Raw genomic sequence first — 14,377 nt, 5'->3', positions numbered from 1 at the left:
AATGGTATTACCAAGAACCCCAAATCAATATGGAAATGTATGTTTATGAGCTTCTAAGAGGAGATTTTAAGCCATAAAGAACACGAGCAAAACAAAGGGCTATGGGCCAATTTCTAAAAGCATTTTGAAGCTTTGGCTCATTCTTTTCACCTACCAGTAAAAGAGTTTGCGTCAGTAATTGTCTAAGCTCTTCTTGGCAATAAGCCAGTCGTGCTGTAGCCATGGCTGCTCCCAGGAACCTGTGTGGTCCTCTGGCAACTTTTCCCAATAGACTGAAATATTTACCAGGCAGGCCTGAGTCTTCTATTGAAAGCCTTGGCACAAATACTCACATTAAGGAGTATTCCCAGGCCACAGCTCCTATGCCACGTCCAAGGAGATGACCCCTCAATTATGCCTATGATATGTACTTCTTTTCTGCCTACAGAAATCCACCATCTCACTTAGAGTCATCCACGTCATGGAGACAATGTAGAATAGTGGCTGCCAGGGCTGTGGGGAATGGGGAATTAGTGGTTAATGGGTCCAGTTTTCAGTTCTGCAAGATGAAAATCCCACGGACAGACGTGGTGATGGCGGTCATGGTGAAAATGATACAAAGAACAAGAAGCCACCTCTTTTGTATGGCATCTCTGGATCTTTCAGCTCCTTCTTCTTCTTCTTTTTTTTTTTTTCCAACTTCCAGCACAGTGTTATAACTATACCTTCTCCACTCCCACCGTCCTCTAGATGCCAGCACCAACTGCATTCTGCTTTGTGCTATGGTTAGTTACCTCACCTGTGAGGGGAAGTATGCCCCTTGGGGACCATGTCTCCTATGTGTCTCACCTATCTTAGGAACCCACCTAAAGCACCTTGTGATGCCAAGTGGGTACTCTATAAAGGTGGATTCCCTGAATTTTTATCCTTTCTTAAGAACTTATAGGAGCATATGAGCCAACCAGCACAGTTAAGAGATTTCTTTTCTGCAAGATAGAAATACCATGGTGTTCAGTTCTTTCTGAGTCTGGATCCAGTTTCCATTACTAGTGACTCAGATACTTAACCTCAGTGAGTCTCAGTTTCCTCATCTGCAAAATGGACATTATCCTGCTTTCTCTGGTTGTTGTGAGGACCAGAGGTGACGTACACTAAAATGTTGGCACGGAGGATGTGCTCAGTAAGTGACCACTCTACTTGGTGTGGTCCTGGATTTCTGGAACAGCTCTGAAGATGCCTGAAACACCACCTCCCTCAGCATGCACTTCAATCAGCAGTGACTGACCCCTCCTCTGGACCAGGGACAAGATAGAAGCAGGAGGACCACTGTCATTCTGCAGAGCAGATGGTCTCGTCTGCCCTCCTCTGTGTGGGCAGCTCTGTCCTCAGACCCAGAGCTGCTGCCAGTTCCAGGGAAAGCTGGACTTTGGGAGCGCCGACTAAGCAGTCTGCAGAAAGAGGGACTTTAATGAGCCATCAATTATTCCAAGCTCTCCTGGCACCTCCAACAGAAAAGGAGGGAGAAAATTGTGAGAAAGGGGACCAAAAAATAACGGGAAAAGTCCCCTGCTGGGCTTGCCTCATCAGCGTTTTCCTGAGACCTCAAGGGATACATCAGCTGTCATCCTGCCAGCAAAACTTAGGAAATATGTAGGCCATAAAATCAAAGAAAAAAAACTTGCATCTAATTAGTATGTTAAAGAAAAAAAGGAAGCAACCCAAACTGAAAACCAAAATTAAAATCAAAGAGGACAGACTGATGAGCTGGTTTTCTTTATGAGGCTTCATTTTTTCTGGGCTTTCTGATTGAAGAAAGGGGGAAGGATAGAGTGAAAAGGAAAACGAGCTGGGTTTGTAAGAGGTGGGTCTGAGCAGAGCCTACCTTCCATCCCTATTGCTGCCTTCAACCTCAACACTTTCTTCCCTCAACCAAGTATGGCTCTGGAGTGTCCCTGTGGAGCTGTGTTCAGGGAGTGCTTCAGAGGCGGGCCACAGTGCACCAGCTCCAGACCTGGCCGACCGACCAACGCTGCTGGTGGCCTTTCCCTGGCTGTGGATGTGAGGCGGGCACAGTGTGTCAGCAGGAGGGGGCTGGGAACCCTGTTTTTAATGGTCAGCATTGTGTTACGAGCCTCTTCAACCTGAGCAATGGCATCCAAGTTCTGGGCTCTAAATATCACCTACGCCTAATGACTTCAAATTTCCCAAATCAGCATCTTTTCTGAGCTTTAATGAGAATGTCCACTATCTGCAGGCAAAGAAAGGGAAGCAGGCAGGATCTGTACCCCAAACTCCTATGCACCTAACAGAACAAGAGCCCTGCCCAGCAGCGCCTCACCCAATACTCCAACCTCTCACATCCCTGCTTGGTCTCCCCTGACGGGGCCTGAGTCCTTACCCAGGCCACTGAATCCTGTCCTGCCTCTGGGCCTCTGCTCCCTCTGCCTAGGATATACCCTTTTCCCAAACTCCCTTTTTCTGGGACACCATTTGTAGTCCTGGGAGGAGTGGCTGCTCCCTCCTCTGCCTCCATCACTGCCTCCCTGACATTCCCTTAGCACGGATGTTCACAGCTCTAAGGCAGCACTTAGCATGTCATAATTAGTTTCTACTATTTCTCCCCACTAGACTACGAGTGCCTCAAGGCTAGGGATCTCACTTCTTTGTATCTCCAGTCCTGGATACAGAGCACCACACCAAGCAATGTCAGCTGGGTAGGTCAATCATTTATACATCTACGTCCTCAGAAATGGAAAACTCCATGAGGGCAGGTGCTGTGTGGCACAGTACTTTAGCACTGTGCCTTACGAGCCCCAGGAGAGCCAAAATGCTTGCCAAATTAAATTCATATAAGAGCGGGGTTTAATTCAACGACATTTAAAATTTTTACTGTGTTCTTATCATGTGCCCAGAATTGCTCTAGGTGCTGAGGAGACCTGCTAAACAAGGCAGACAATGTCCCCATGTCACAAGCTTATATTTTAATGTATGAGACAGACAAAACAAGTTAATAACACATAAATAAAACAATTAAAGACTGTGATGAGGGCTCAGAAGGAAATAAACAGGGTGCAATGAAGGAAAATTACAGATGCAGAGAAGTGGAGAGACAGAATTAATGGGACTTCCCGACGGACTGGCTGTGAAGGGTGATGGAGAGAGAACTGAAGGGCTGGACTTGGGCTGGAAGACTGGGTGAACAGACGGGACAGGGGAATTTGGAGTGAGGAGGAAACAAGAGGAAAGAGGAACAGAGGACAGGAGTAGACGGCATCTGTGCATGCTGCTCCCCGGCTCACTTGCCCCCAGACACACTGAATCAACAATCGCCTTCCCAGCATCCAGGGTGCGCCTGGCACTTGAAAGGCACTGGGGAATAAACCAGGATCTGAGAGAGACAGAGGCTGGCGCTCACAGCAGAAATTCTGAATTACCAGGGTATGAGAAAGAAAAGCTTCCACCTAGTATGTGTCACGCTTGTTAAAAACACCTTTCCTGTCTTAGAAAATCACTGTTTTGATTACAGGGATGGAGGTGTAGGGAGAAGCCTAAATGCAAGATAGTAGAGCTGAGAGTAACAAAAAGTTCTAATTGATCGTGTGGGCGTTAAAGGTAAATGCCATCTAAAGGCTGGAGTTGCAAATCACCACAGCTACACCTTAGGGAGGAGGCGGAATGACACTCTGAGTGGCAATTCACAGGATTCTGACACTAGAAATGAGAAGGGAGTGCCCAGGGGGCCACTGGGGAAGGCAAGGCGCTGGGCTAGGTTCCTCAACGGCCTCCCCCTTTGCTTTCTTCTCTCCTGGAGGAGAAAACAACATATCCAATACCTCACATTCTCCATCTATGAAATGGGCACCGTGGATTTACCAGAGCCCTGCCTGGGAGCATCATGTGATCTCCAGCCCTTATAGCTTTTCTCCCATTGTCCTGTCTAGAATGTCCTTCTAGCCTCTGAGACCAGCTCAAAGCCGCTTCTCTCACAAAGCCTCTCACCAGATTTTAGCCATGCCTCACCTAAAATAATGATGAGATGACAACTGTCATAATAATATTTCATAATATACTAACATTTACAGAGAACTTATTAAAGGTCAGACATTGCCCATGTATCATCTCATTTAATCCTCCTGCCCATTCTGTGAGGTCCACAGCAGTAACTGGAATCTTGCCTGAGTAACAGATCCAAGAGCCTGGGCCCATGTTTGTAACCTCTCTTCATTTTATTATGTGTATTATTCATCTTCACGATTCATCTCTCACCTGTCATGGGAACTATAAGCAACTTAAAGGCAAACGTTTTAGTAAATCTAGCCCAATCCTTCATCTTAGAACTGGGCCAGAGAGGAACACAGTTTGTCTGCAGCTTCCCCATCTGTCCCGACAGTCTCTGAACTCGGGTGTCGTCAGTACTGTAGAGTCCTACGTATGCCTCTGCCCACCATGTGTGTCTGTCTGTGCTTCCCACTTAGGCCCCAAGTACCCTGAGGTTGTACCCCAGAGCTCAGTACAGGGGCCCAGAGCCATGTCAGCCAAAGATCCAACAGCACTTGGGGAAACTCATGGGGTGGGTAAGAGAAGGACGGAAACCCACACTGACTGTGCTTTGCTGTTGGCCAGGTATCAGACTGCACACTGCCACGTAGTAGCTCCCCCAGCCTTGGTAAAACTCTTCCTATTATAAATACACTGTGACCACACTCACATGATTGGACCAGGCACAGATAGGACTAGAGGGTAGATGTGCTCTTTCTACTACACCACACTGCCTCAAATTCATGCTCAGTTCCAGTTCCAGGAGTCCCCTCTATCTGTGGGGACTGTGTTCCAAGATCTCCAGGAGATGCCTGAAACCACACACAATACTGCACCCTACATATCTATGTTTTTTCCTATACATACATGCCTATGACAAAGTTTAATTTATAAAGCCGGCATACTAAGACATGAACAACAATAACTAAGAATAATAGCTACATGAATGTGGTCTCTTGTCTTTCAAAATATTGTACTGTACTCACCTTCCTTTAGACAGGTGAGCAAGGGTAACTGAAATTTTAGAATGTGAAACTAGGAATAGCAAGGGGACTACTGCAGTTCTTGTCATTTCTTTATATTTTTTCTCCAAAGGAGAAAGTAATTTTCTTCCACTATAGCATTATATGCAGTTTAGAATTTAATTTTGTTTTGCTTTTTTAAAAAAAAATTTTAATAAATGTTTCCAAGCCCTAGAGCTTGTTGTTAAGAGTTTAAGTTCTGGAATTGGAAGGTCAGAGGCAGAGAATAACTAGGTTAGCTTTCAGTATTGTGACAAAGATGGCCTGGACACACAGTCAACTAACTGGACCACACACGTAGCTTTTCATGCAGAAAATGCTGTCTCTGTGCCAAAAGAGACTCGGCAAGCTTCATCCCTGCAGTCCCAGACAAAGGAGCATCCAACTCACCCTTGATGATGTGCCTGACAATTTTGATGGAGCTTCCTCGCATGTTCAGGATCTGGTGAACCCTCTGGCGAATCTAATAAGGGGGAAAGAATAGTAAGAGAAAGAAAGAGGACCATTTGTCCTGGTAGACACCAGAATGCATCATCTTGAAATTACTTAGCTCCCCCTCCTCCCTGAAAACGAAGGCCGCGTGGAGTAAAGGAATTCAAGGAGAGCGTGATCCATCTTTCCTCGAAAGCCTCTACCTAATCAGGTGTCAAGCAAGGACGCAGAGACGGACAGGCCCATTGAAGGGAAGATCCTCCTACCTGGGGGACGTTGGCATTGCAGATCTCAGCCATGATGTAGCAGATGTGCTGGAGAACAAAAAGCCCTGCATCCAGGCGCCGGAGGTAGAACTCATCCTCAATGTCATTGTCTATGATCTCCCCACGCCGGACCATGTCCTAGAAATAAATGAACATTTGAGAATAAAAGCTGGGCAGTGAGGGGGAGAAAGAATGGGCTGCTAGTGTAGAATAGCAACTACAACAAGACCACCTGTTCTTGATTTGTCTACTTCTCCCGTTATTCCAAAGTCTCTTTCTTATGTTCCTCATTCTTAATGGACTACAGAGGCCCCAAGAGTCAAGCCCAAAGCCCATTTTTCTCTATCCAATGAATTAGGGCCAAAATGATCTCATCCACATATTCAACCTTATGTAAGAAGCTGAAGGAACACAACTCTAAGCTATTTATGTGCTTCCACCCATTCTTTACTCTGGTTCAGGCATCCATAAGTAATCTCTCTACAAGATACAGAGGTCCCCAACTTACAATGGTGCGACTTATGATTTTTTGACTTTATGATGATGCAAAAGCTCTATGTATTCAGTGCAAACCATACTTCTCTCACAATGCTGGGTGGCAGCAAGCCACAGCTCCCAGACAGACAGTCACTTCTGGACTTAAAAGTATTTTCAATTTACAATAGGTTTATCAGGATGAAATCCTATAAGTCAAGGAGCATCGGTATACTTAATTCTCTTTTTCTTCTGAATCAAGTTAAGCATAGGGAAGGTCCCTTTTCTCCACATCTCTGTCTTGGGGCCCTGGTAAAGCCAATGCACACACACCGCACTTTCTATGTACGCTCCCTCGTCCTATGTTCTGTCCAGTGCAAATGCTGCAACCTCTCCACTGCTCTTCACACATCTAACACCCTACTAGGCCTAATAAGGGATGGGAGTCTCCTTCGTAACCTGTCAGCCTTTCTGTCCCCACATCTAGTCCTCTTTCGTGGATTCTTTTTTTTAAGCTTTATTGAAGTATAATTCACATACCATATACTATTCACACATTTAAAGTGTTCAGTTCAATGGCTTTTGGTATATTCAGATTTGTACAATCATCAGTACAATCAATTTTAGAGTATCTTTATCACCCCTCAGCCCAATCTAGTGGATTATTATCACTTCTGCCAAGAGACCCCTTCTCTCTAGCTCAGGGCCCTACTGCTTCTCCTCCTGGGGTATCTAGGGTAACTCTAAAGCCCACATTATTTTTAAGCTACCTCTTTTCTAAAATTCCTAAGAGCAACTAGACAAGCCACTCCACAGAGTGACTGTTTTTGCACGTTCCCGTCACCCTGACTTTAGTCCCATCACTTCTCTCCCTCTGTCTAAAGCTTTTATCCCACGACAGTGGACTGCAGGTTCTGTGAAGGCAGGGCCTTTATTTGGTTTGTCTTCATATCCCCAGTTCAGTAAACATCCATGCAGGGAACGAGAGAAAACAGACATCTCTGGTCTGGGCCAGGAACTCTCAGGAGTGAGAACCGGTGTGGGGATGAGTTCTGCGTGACCAGCAGACAGGCCTAAGGCGGCGAGTGCTTAATATCTGCTTTCGATGGCAGCAATCCATTTCTTAATTCTGTCGGTAGTTTTATGGGCACGATCCTTTCTGACAACTCAGGATCCTGTCACCGGCAGAAGCCCTTGGGACCCTGCTTTCCACTCTCCCCAACTGGAAGGATGTACCACTGTGGTAATCAATCTCCACCAAGAAGTCTTTGGAGACTATTTAGAAACAGATAATGCACTTCTTTATTTGCCCAAGGGGCTGGCCTGTAGTAAGACAAGGCTACTTTTCATCTTGCTCCTAAAGGCCAAAGACAGCTGCAGACTGCCAGGCCCTATGCTGCCTGGCAAGTCAACGCCACTAATAAGTCTTAGCTTCTTGTAGTAGCAAATTCCTTGGTAATTTGGTAATAGTGATAATGTTTACTAGGTAGGCATGGACCACTGAACTGATGATGTCCAAGAAGTTTAGAAGTAGGTTTTCTTTAGTTTCCTAATTTCCTGCTCCGGAACTCCTAAAGTGTACAGCAGTTATTACCAAATTTAAAGCGGAAAGGGAAGGGATTATTAATCCCATTGTATGGATTAGAAACCAAGGCACAAAGAGGTAAAATTGCTCATAATTACTGGTTATTAAAATATGGACTCCCCAGGGACAGGAATCCTGCCTGATTCACCACTGATGGGAAATGGGTAACTTGGAACACAGTATTTTGACCTGTGGCCTAAGTGCCTAGTGGCACAAATACCATTCTAAGCATGGTGTTAAGGCAGAATAGGAAGAAAAATGGAGGTAAGGAGAAGCCCTGGTCTTAGTCGCTATCAGAAGAAGTCACAGAGACATAGGAAATGACCAGAAAATAAACAAAGGATACAGTGAGCCCACACGTTAAAAATAATCGCAAGTGAGTGGTACTCAGTTTAGGTGAAATGTAACGGTTTCCTGGAAGAAGTGACCTATAGGTAAGTTTAAAGGCAGGAGAAGCAGAATGAATGCCTCGAAGGCATGGTCTTCCAGTTGTCTGAGGCCTTAGGGACACGCCTCAGGTTGTCCTCATCTCTGCTCTCTAGTACCTCCATGCTTCACAGACTTGCCTGACTCCCTTTTCTGGTCTCCATGCCTTGCTGCTAATGCTGGTACTACCAGCCCCCCAGTTTCTATCATAATATACTGAAAGTCCAAAATATAACGTGTCTCACAAAACAGTCCCTGAGACCCCCAAGCAGATAACGATTTTTCAGTCCTTAAAACCCTCACAACCTGGATTTGCACCTCTGTTATGGTGCCTCACTTGGCTTGCCTTTACTAATTGTTCAGATGTATGTCTCTTCCCTGTGTCGGTTCCTTGAAGGAAAGAATTTTACTCATCTTTGTACCCTAGAAAGCACCGTGGATGATACTTCTTCCTCAGTAGGCTCTCAGAAAGCATTTGTCAAACAGGATTGAAAAAAATGTAGGCAGAGGCTCAAAGCTAATTTAATGAGCTGTGTGCTAAGACTTGTGTGGCTGGGGGAAAGGTGGAAATATCAGGAGAGTTAGCTGATGGGAGTCTTAAATGCTGCTAGAGAAGTTAGATATGATGGGATGTAGACTGTCAGTGCTGGGCAGGAAAATGCCACGAATAAGAATATATTTGCAGCTACATGATGGACACAGTGGCTTGAAGTGTAGAGAGGCAGGTAGAGTGCATAGCGGGGGGCATAGCATCAGCCTATGTGAGAAGGGGAAGGGGAGGAGAGGAGACCTATGGAGACCAAACCGGATGTTTATGTTCATTCTTTCACCCCATAAAGTTGTCCCAAACACATAACTGAGCTACGTATTGCAAAGATAAATAAAATGGCCCACATAATCAAGGAGCTTATAATCTAATGAGAATAACAAATGAGCAAATTACTTTTTTAAAAATGTAATAATGCCTTTTATAAGAGACCTCTCAAATGGTGCTGTGGTGTGTTTGGGAGGAGTCAGGAGAGTTCAAAGGAAATGTCAACAGTTGAGCTGGATTTTGGAGTTTGACAGGTTGGAAAGGACAGTCCAAGCAGAGGAAGTACTACTCTGGAGGAAGGCATAGAAAAGTCAGCTTGGCCAGCCTGGGAGAGAATGACACTGGAATAAGGGCATCTCTGATAGGAACATTAGAAAGGAGTAAGAGGCTTTTTTGGTTATTAGATGCCGGTTATCAGTAGAGGATGTTATTTTTGATTGATGAGTACATACTAGGCATTGTGTGATGCAGTCTGAATAATTCCCACCTAGCCGCCACGGAGGAGCTGCTGGAGTTAGTGAGGGCTTACTGTGTGTCGGACATGGTACTAAGTGCTTTCCAGATGTCAGCTCCTTTACTTCTCACAAATATGGAGAGGCAGGATTATGTTTTAGAAGAGGAAGCTGGCTGAGGCAGAACAATCTCACGGCTAGTGGATGGCAGGACTGGGATTCAGACCCGAGTCAGTGCTCTTTTCACACTACCATGTTTGTGCAGGTGTAGACTTCAGCTCTGTCTGAGGAACAAAGGAAGATGTTCAGTAAGAGTGATAGAAGGATCGAGAATGGAGCTTCAAGAAACTGAGTGTCTCTAATTAGGTCAGAAGTGCCCCTGGTAACTCTCCCTTTCCTCCATAATCTGATCTTCTTTTAACCCAGCCAGTAAACACTACCTTCCACTTTCTCTGTACTGTCACCTAAAAAGAACAGACCCACGAGAGCAATGCCAAACTCTTTTTTCCCCCTCTTTCCTCAGAACTTCAAGACTCTGACAGTGTTCCATTCAACAGTCTACTTTTAGACATGTGGGCACATGATTTGAAAGTAAAATTTTCAAATGTAGATCTGAGATATGACTATAGCTCATCTCCAAGAAAGGCATCAACCATTGCTGCATTGAACATGCACAGAGATGAAACGGAGATTGGCTTCTGAAGACGAAGTTTCTGCCCTGACAGTTTCAGAAGCGCCACAGAAACCGGCATGCAGCGAAGCTGACTGCTGTCAAAGCAGCACCTTATCTAGCCTGTTACAACCCTGTGGCATGGAATATTTACTGCTGAATGGATTCAGGGAAGCTAAGCACAAACGTGTACTCAGCGCTTAAAGGGAAATAAAAGAAGCAGGATGACTGTGTATTATTCTGAAAACAATGACATGAGAAAGTTTGGACAGAGTTCTTTTAAGCATATCATTGTAAGTTTTGGTCTATTTTACAAATAAGATGGCATGTCACCTTTATTCTTCACTCCTGTTTTACTATGTAAGGAAAGGGTCAACTTATTTTAAATGGATTAATAAATTTTTGAGTCCTTTTATGGGTTGCCAAGACAGTAGATAAAAATTTGATCTTGAGATAAGGACTCACTATAGTTCCTTGGGTTATCTGTGTGTAAGGAAGTAGAACCAGACATCTGGAAGAATTTCTAAAGGAGTCTACATCTACAATTTTCTTTCCTTTTTTTTTTTTTTTGAGACAGAGTCTCACTATGTAGTCCTCAGAGTGCCTTGGTGTCACAGCTCACAGCAACCTCCAACTCTTGGCCTTAAGCGATTCTCTTGCCTCAGCCTCCCAAGTAGCCGAGACTACAGGTGCCTGCCATAACGCCTGGCCATTTTTTTTTTTTTTTGCAGTTGTCATTGTTGATTTTAGCTGGCCCGGGCTGGGTTTGAACCTGCCAGCCTTAGTGTATGTGGCTGGCACCCTATGGGTTACAGGCACCGCTCAGATGTCTACAACTTTCAAATGGCTATTAGTACAACTCAACTCACAATTATCTGGCTAAGATTCAGTCTTTGGAGAAGTAATATAAAAGCTAAGAAGAAAAAAATCATCACAATCTTCTCTCCATCTTACTCCTTTCCTCAAGAAGCTCCAGAAGAACTGAAGCAGTCTGATCTACACAGGTACTCTGATGGCTCTGCCCTAGGCACACACAGGTGGACCTGCTTCTCTAGTGGTAGGAGAAATCAGATTACACCCAACTGACCAATGAGATGTTTGAAAAATGACTAGACCAAGAACAGAAGGAAGCCAGGTATTCCATGCAGAGATCACATCTGCATCCCAGGCTCCTTAGTACATGGTGACTAATTGAAACAGTTCACAAATATCTCAATCTAAAGAAGGAACCCAACCACCCTTTGACATTTTTCTCTCTCAAGAGACCCTCTGACAGTATAAGAAACAATTAAATTAGATATTGGAATTTCTTTAAACTGTTATGGGACAGAGTTTTAATGGGATCAGATTCTAGCTCCGATGCTAACCTATTAATGTCCTTAAGTAAGTCATTTAACTTCTCTTGGCCTCAGCATTTTTACTTGGAAACAAGATGCCTGCACTAGATCAGGGAAGGCAAATAAGGCTCTTCCTGCATGCAAACTCTCACCCACTATAGTGGCTGTACTATATGAGAAAGGGTTGTGAGGCTGAGTGGAAGCTCAGTAGAAAAGAGCTATGAAACCAATTAGTAATGCCTGCACTGACTGCTGGATTGGGGAGTGGCCATGTGCCATACCTTTGTTTCCCTGATTTGGTGCTCTTGAAGGTTCACATTTGGCTTAGATAGGTCTATGGTAAATCTAGGATTGAAGCGCTTTGAATAACCAGATGTAATGGATTTCTGCCTGAATACAGGCAGATGGATAGATTCAGGATGCTGGTGGATGGTACTCCCAGACAGAAGAGTCACTAGGAGAAAAACCTCAAACTGGAGGCATATACCACCTCAACAGGACATCAAGGTCAAGACCGACAATTAGCTCATCCTTTCATCAATAAATTAAAGTTCCCTGAATCTGCTGTTACATTAGGTAGACCATTTTAAAACAATCTGGGCGTGCAAAGTGCTCTTCAAGTGGAAATATGATTAGTAGGGATTAAAGAGAAATTTCCAGGAATCCAGTAACCTCCTTGAGTGTTGTATGTCTCACTTAACAAAACTTTAGAGTGAAAAATCCATATGTACATTGGATTGTCTTTGAAATAAGACAAGAGAGTGAAGATTTAAAGGAAGTCTTCTACAAATTAATTCATTCAACTCTCATCTCTGAAGAGAGGGAAGGTGACTGCCTTCTTTGTGAAGCAATGACAACTCAGCATCCACCAACATTTTTTACCTTTCAAAGCAGGACACTGCATTAACCTCACTAGCTAAACATGCCTGGTGTTAGGTATGTACAGCAAATACCACTTTCAGATTTCACAGATGGAAAAAGTGAGACAGATGTCAAATGACTTATCACTGAGTTTGGGTTAGAAATTCGAGTGGAACATAATTCCATAATCTCAGGGCTTTTTTTTTTTGAGACGGAGCCTCAAGCTATCCCCTTGGGTAGAGTGCCATGGTATCACGCTCACAGCAACCTCCAACTTCTGGGCTCAAGTGAGTCTCCTGCCTCAGCCTTCCAAGTAGCTGGGACTACAGGCGCCCGCCACAACGCCCGGCTATTTTTTGGTTGCAGCCATCATTGTTGTTTGGCTGGCCCGGGCTGGGGATACGAACCCGCCACCTTAGGTGTATGTGGCTGGCGCCTTAGCCGCTTGAGCCACAGGTGCCAAGCCCAATCTCAGGGCTTTTTTATTAGTCTTTTCACTCTGGCAGGAGATGGGCAGCAACAATGGAATATTCACAGCGGCAGCATTTCCCAGTCCCTTCCTGAGTGCCAGGCACTGTTCTGGGCACTTTCATGGATTTCTTGCTTTTCCTTGTAAGAACCCTAAGAGGTAAGAACTGTTTCCACTTTTCAGATGGGAAACTTAAGCTTAAAGAGATGACTGTGTTACATGGAGTAAGTGGTGGGAACTGACAGAAACCCCCACACAGCTGGCTCTAAGCCTGTATTCACTTTCATAGTTCGAAGAAAGAAAAAGTCTTTGTTCTAGGGACCTTCCCAATATTAGCAAATAGATGGGATATTTTTCTTTATGCTGTTATGTGGGAACTAATACAAACCAGTAGCATTAAATGTAAGGTCATCTAACCTCTTGGCCTACATTTTCCCTGTAAATTAAAGAAACTTAAAAAGGGGGAAAAAATCTACAGTTAAACCAGCAAATTACACATACAATCTGGGAGAGTTAAAAAAAAAGAAAAAAAAATAAGATACTCTGGTAGGTTTTGTTTTGTTCATTCCATAAGAGAGGGCTAGAATAAGAACTTGGATGGTAATTCAGTGAATGGCGCATTAAGTAGAACAGATTGCAATTCACAGCAGCATAAGCCTGTTTGGGGGCTGCTAAAACAAACAGATTCATCTCCAAAGATACACAAGGAGGTGGTATGTGCAGCATCAAGGTGCCATTTCTGTGGGGTTGTGTGTGTGTGTCTTCTCCCCCCTCCCAGCCACATCCTCACTTTAAATGTTAATCTGTCCTCGGGAGCAGTACCAAATCACCACCTTTCCACATGCCTTTGTCTCTTTCAGCAGTCAAGTTGTAAGCCCTCCAAATAAGCATGCAGATGCCATTTCTAATCTGCCCCCAGCAGACAGTGAGCTGCCCCTCACTGATAGAAGGAGACAGTCATAAAAGAGGCTTCTATGAAGCCACCACGGATGCCTCTTGCCTTAATAAGAGGAGACATGACTCAGAGCCTAAACACGAAGCTCCGAGAGACGACACAGTTACTGTCTGTAGTCAGGGGCAGCAATTGCCCCACCATTCAGAAAACACCAGTATCTTTTTTTCTTCTAAAGCAAGGAGAGAAATTTAAACCACAGGAAAGAGAGGTAATTAGAGATGGCAGAGGCACAAACACCAGCAAAATAAAACTTTCCTCTGAAAGCTTCTAAAATAGGCCAGACTATTAGAGAAAGATCCTAGAGACTACAGGATTTTTTCAGCTGAGGAAACTGAGGCTGGAGAATCATTTAAAAGGATTTTTTTTAGGAAAATGCACAGCTAACTGATAGCAGCTCTAAGAAGAATCAAAGGCTCTCAAGTCAGAGCTCTGCCCACAAGGAGGATACTAACTACATGTTAAGCCCACCTTAGCCACACAAGCATGAACCGGGTTTTTATAAAATACCGCATCAATCTTTAAAATGGCCCCCTAAAAAGCTACCATGAAAAATGACACACATGGCTCGGCGCCTATAGCTCAACCGGCTAAGGCGCC

General features: G+C 44.4%; 1 protein-coding gene across 1 annotated transcript in view; it reads right to left on the bottom strand.

Annotated features, from left to right (window-relative positions):
- CTNNBL1 (catenin beta like 1) overlaps positions 1-14,377 on the bottom strand; it is a 171,265-nt gene that overhangs the window by 6,626 nt on the left and 150,262 nt on the right. The window contains exons 14-15 of the mRNA XM_003787583.3: positions 5,738-5,875; positions 5,430-5,502 (exon numbers count right to left, since the gene is read on the bottom strand). Coding sequence (XP_003787631.2) covers positions 5,430-5,502; positions 5,738-5,875 — 211 coding nt within the window. The remainder of the gene's footprint in view (positions 1-5,429; positions 5,503-5,737; positions 5,876-14,377) is intronic.

Source organism: Otolemur garnettii, unplaced genomic scaffold (assembly GCF_000181295.1).
Source record: "Otolemur garnettii isolate 467f Iridium unplaced genomic scaffold, OtoGar3 scaffold00023, whole genome shotgun sequence".
In the NCBI taxonomy this organism is placed as follows: domain Eukaryota; kingdom Metazoa; phylum Chordata; class Mammalia; order Primates; family Galagidae; genus Otolemur; species Otolemur garnettii.
The sequence above is the reverse complement of the archived record's forward strand: the minus strand, read 5'-3'. Positions and strand labels throughout refer to the sequence as shown.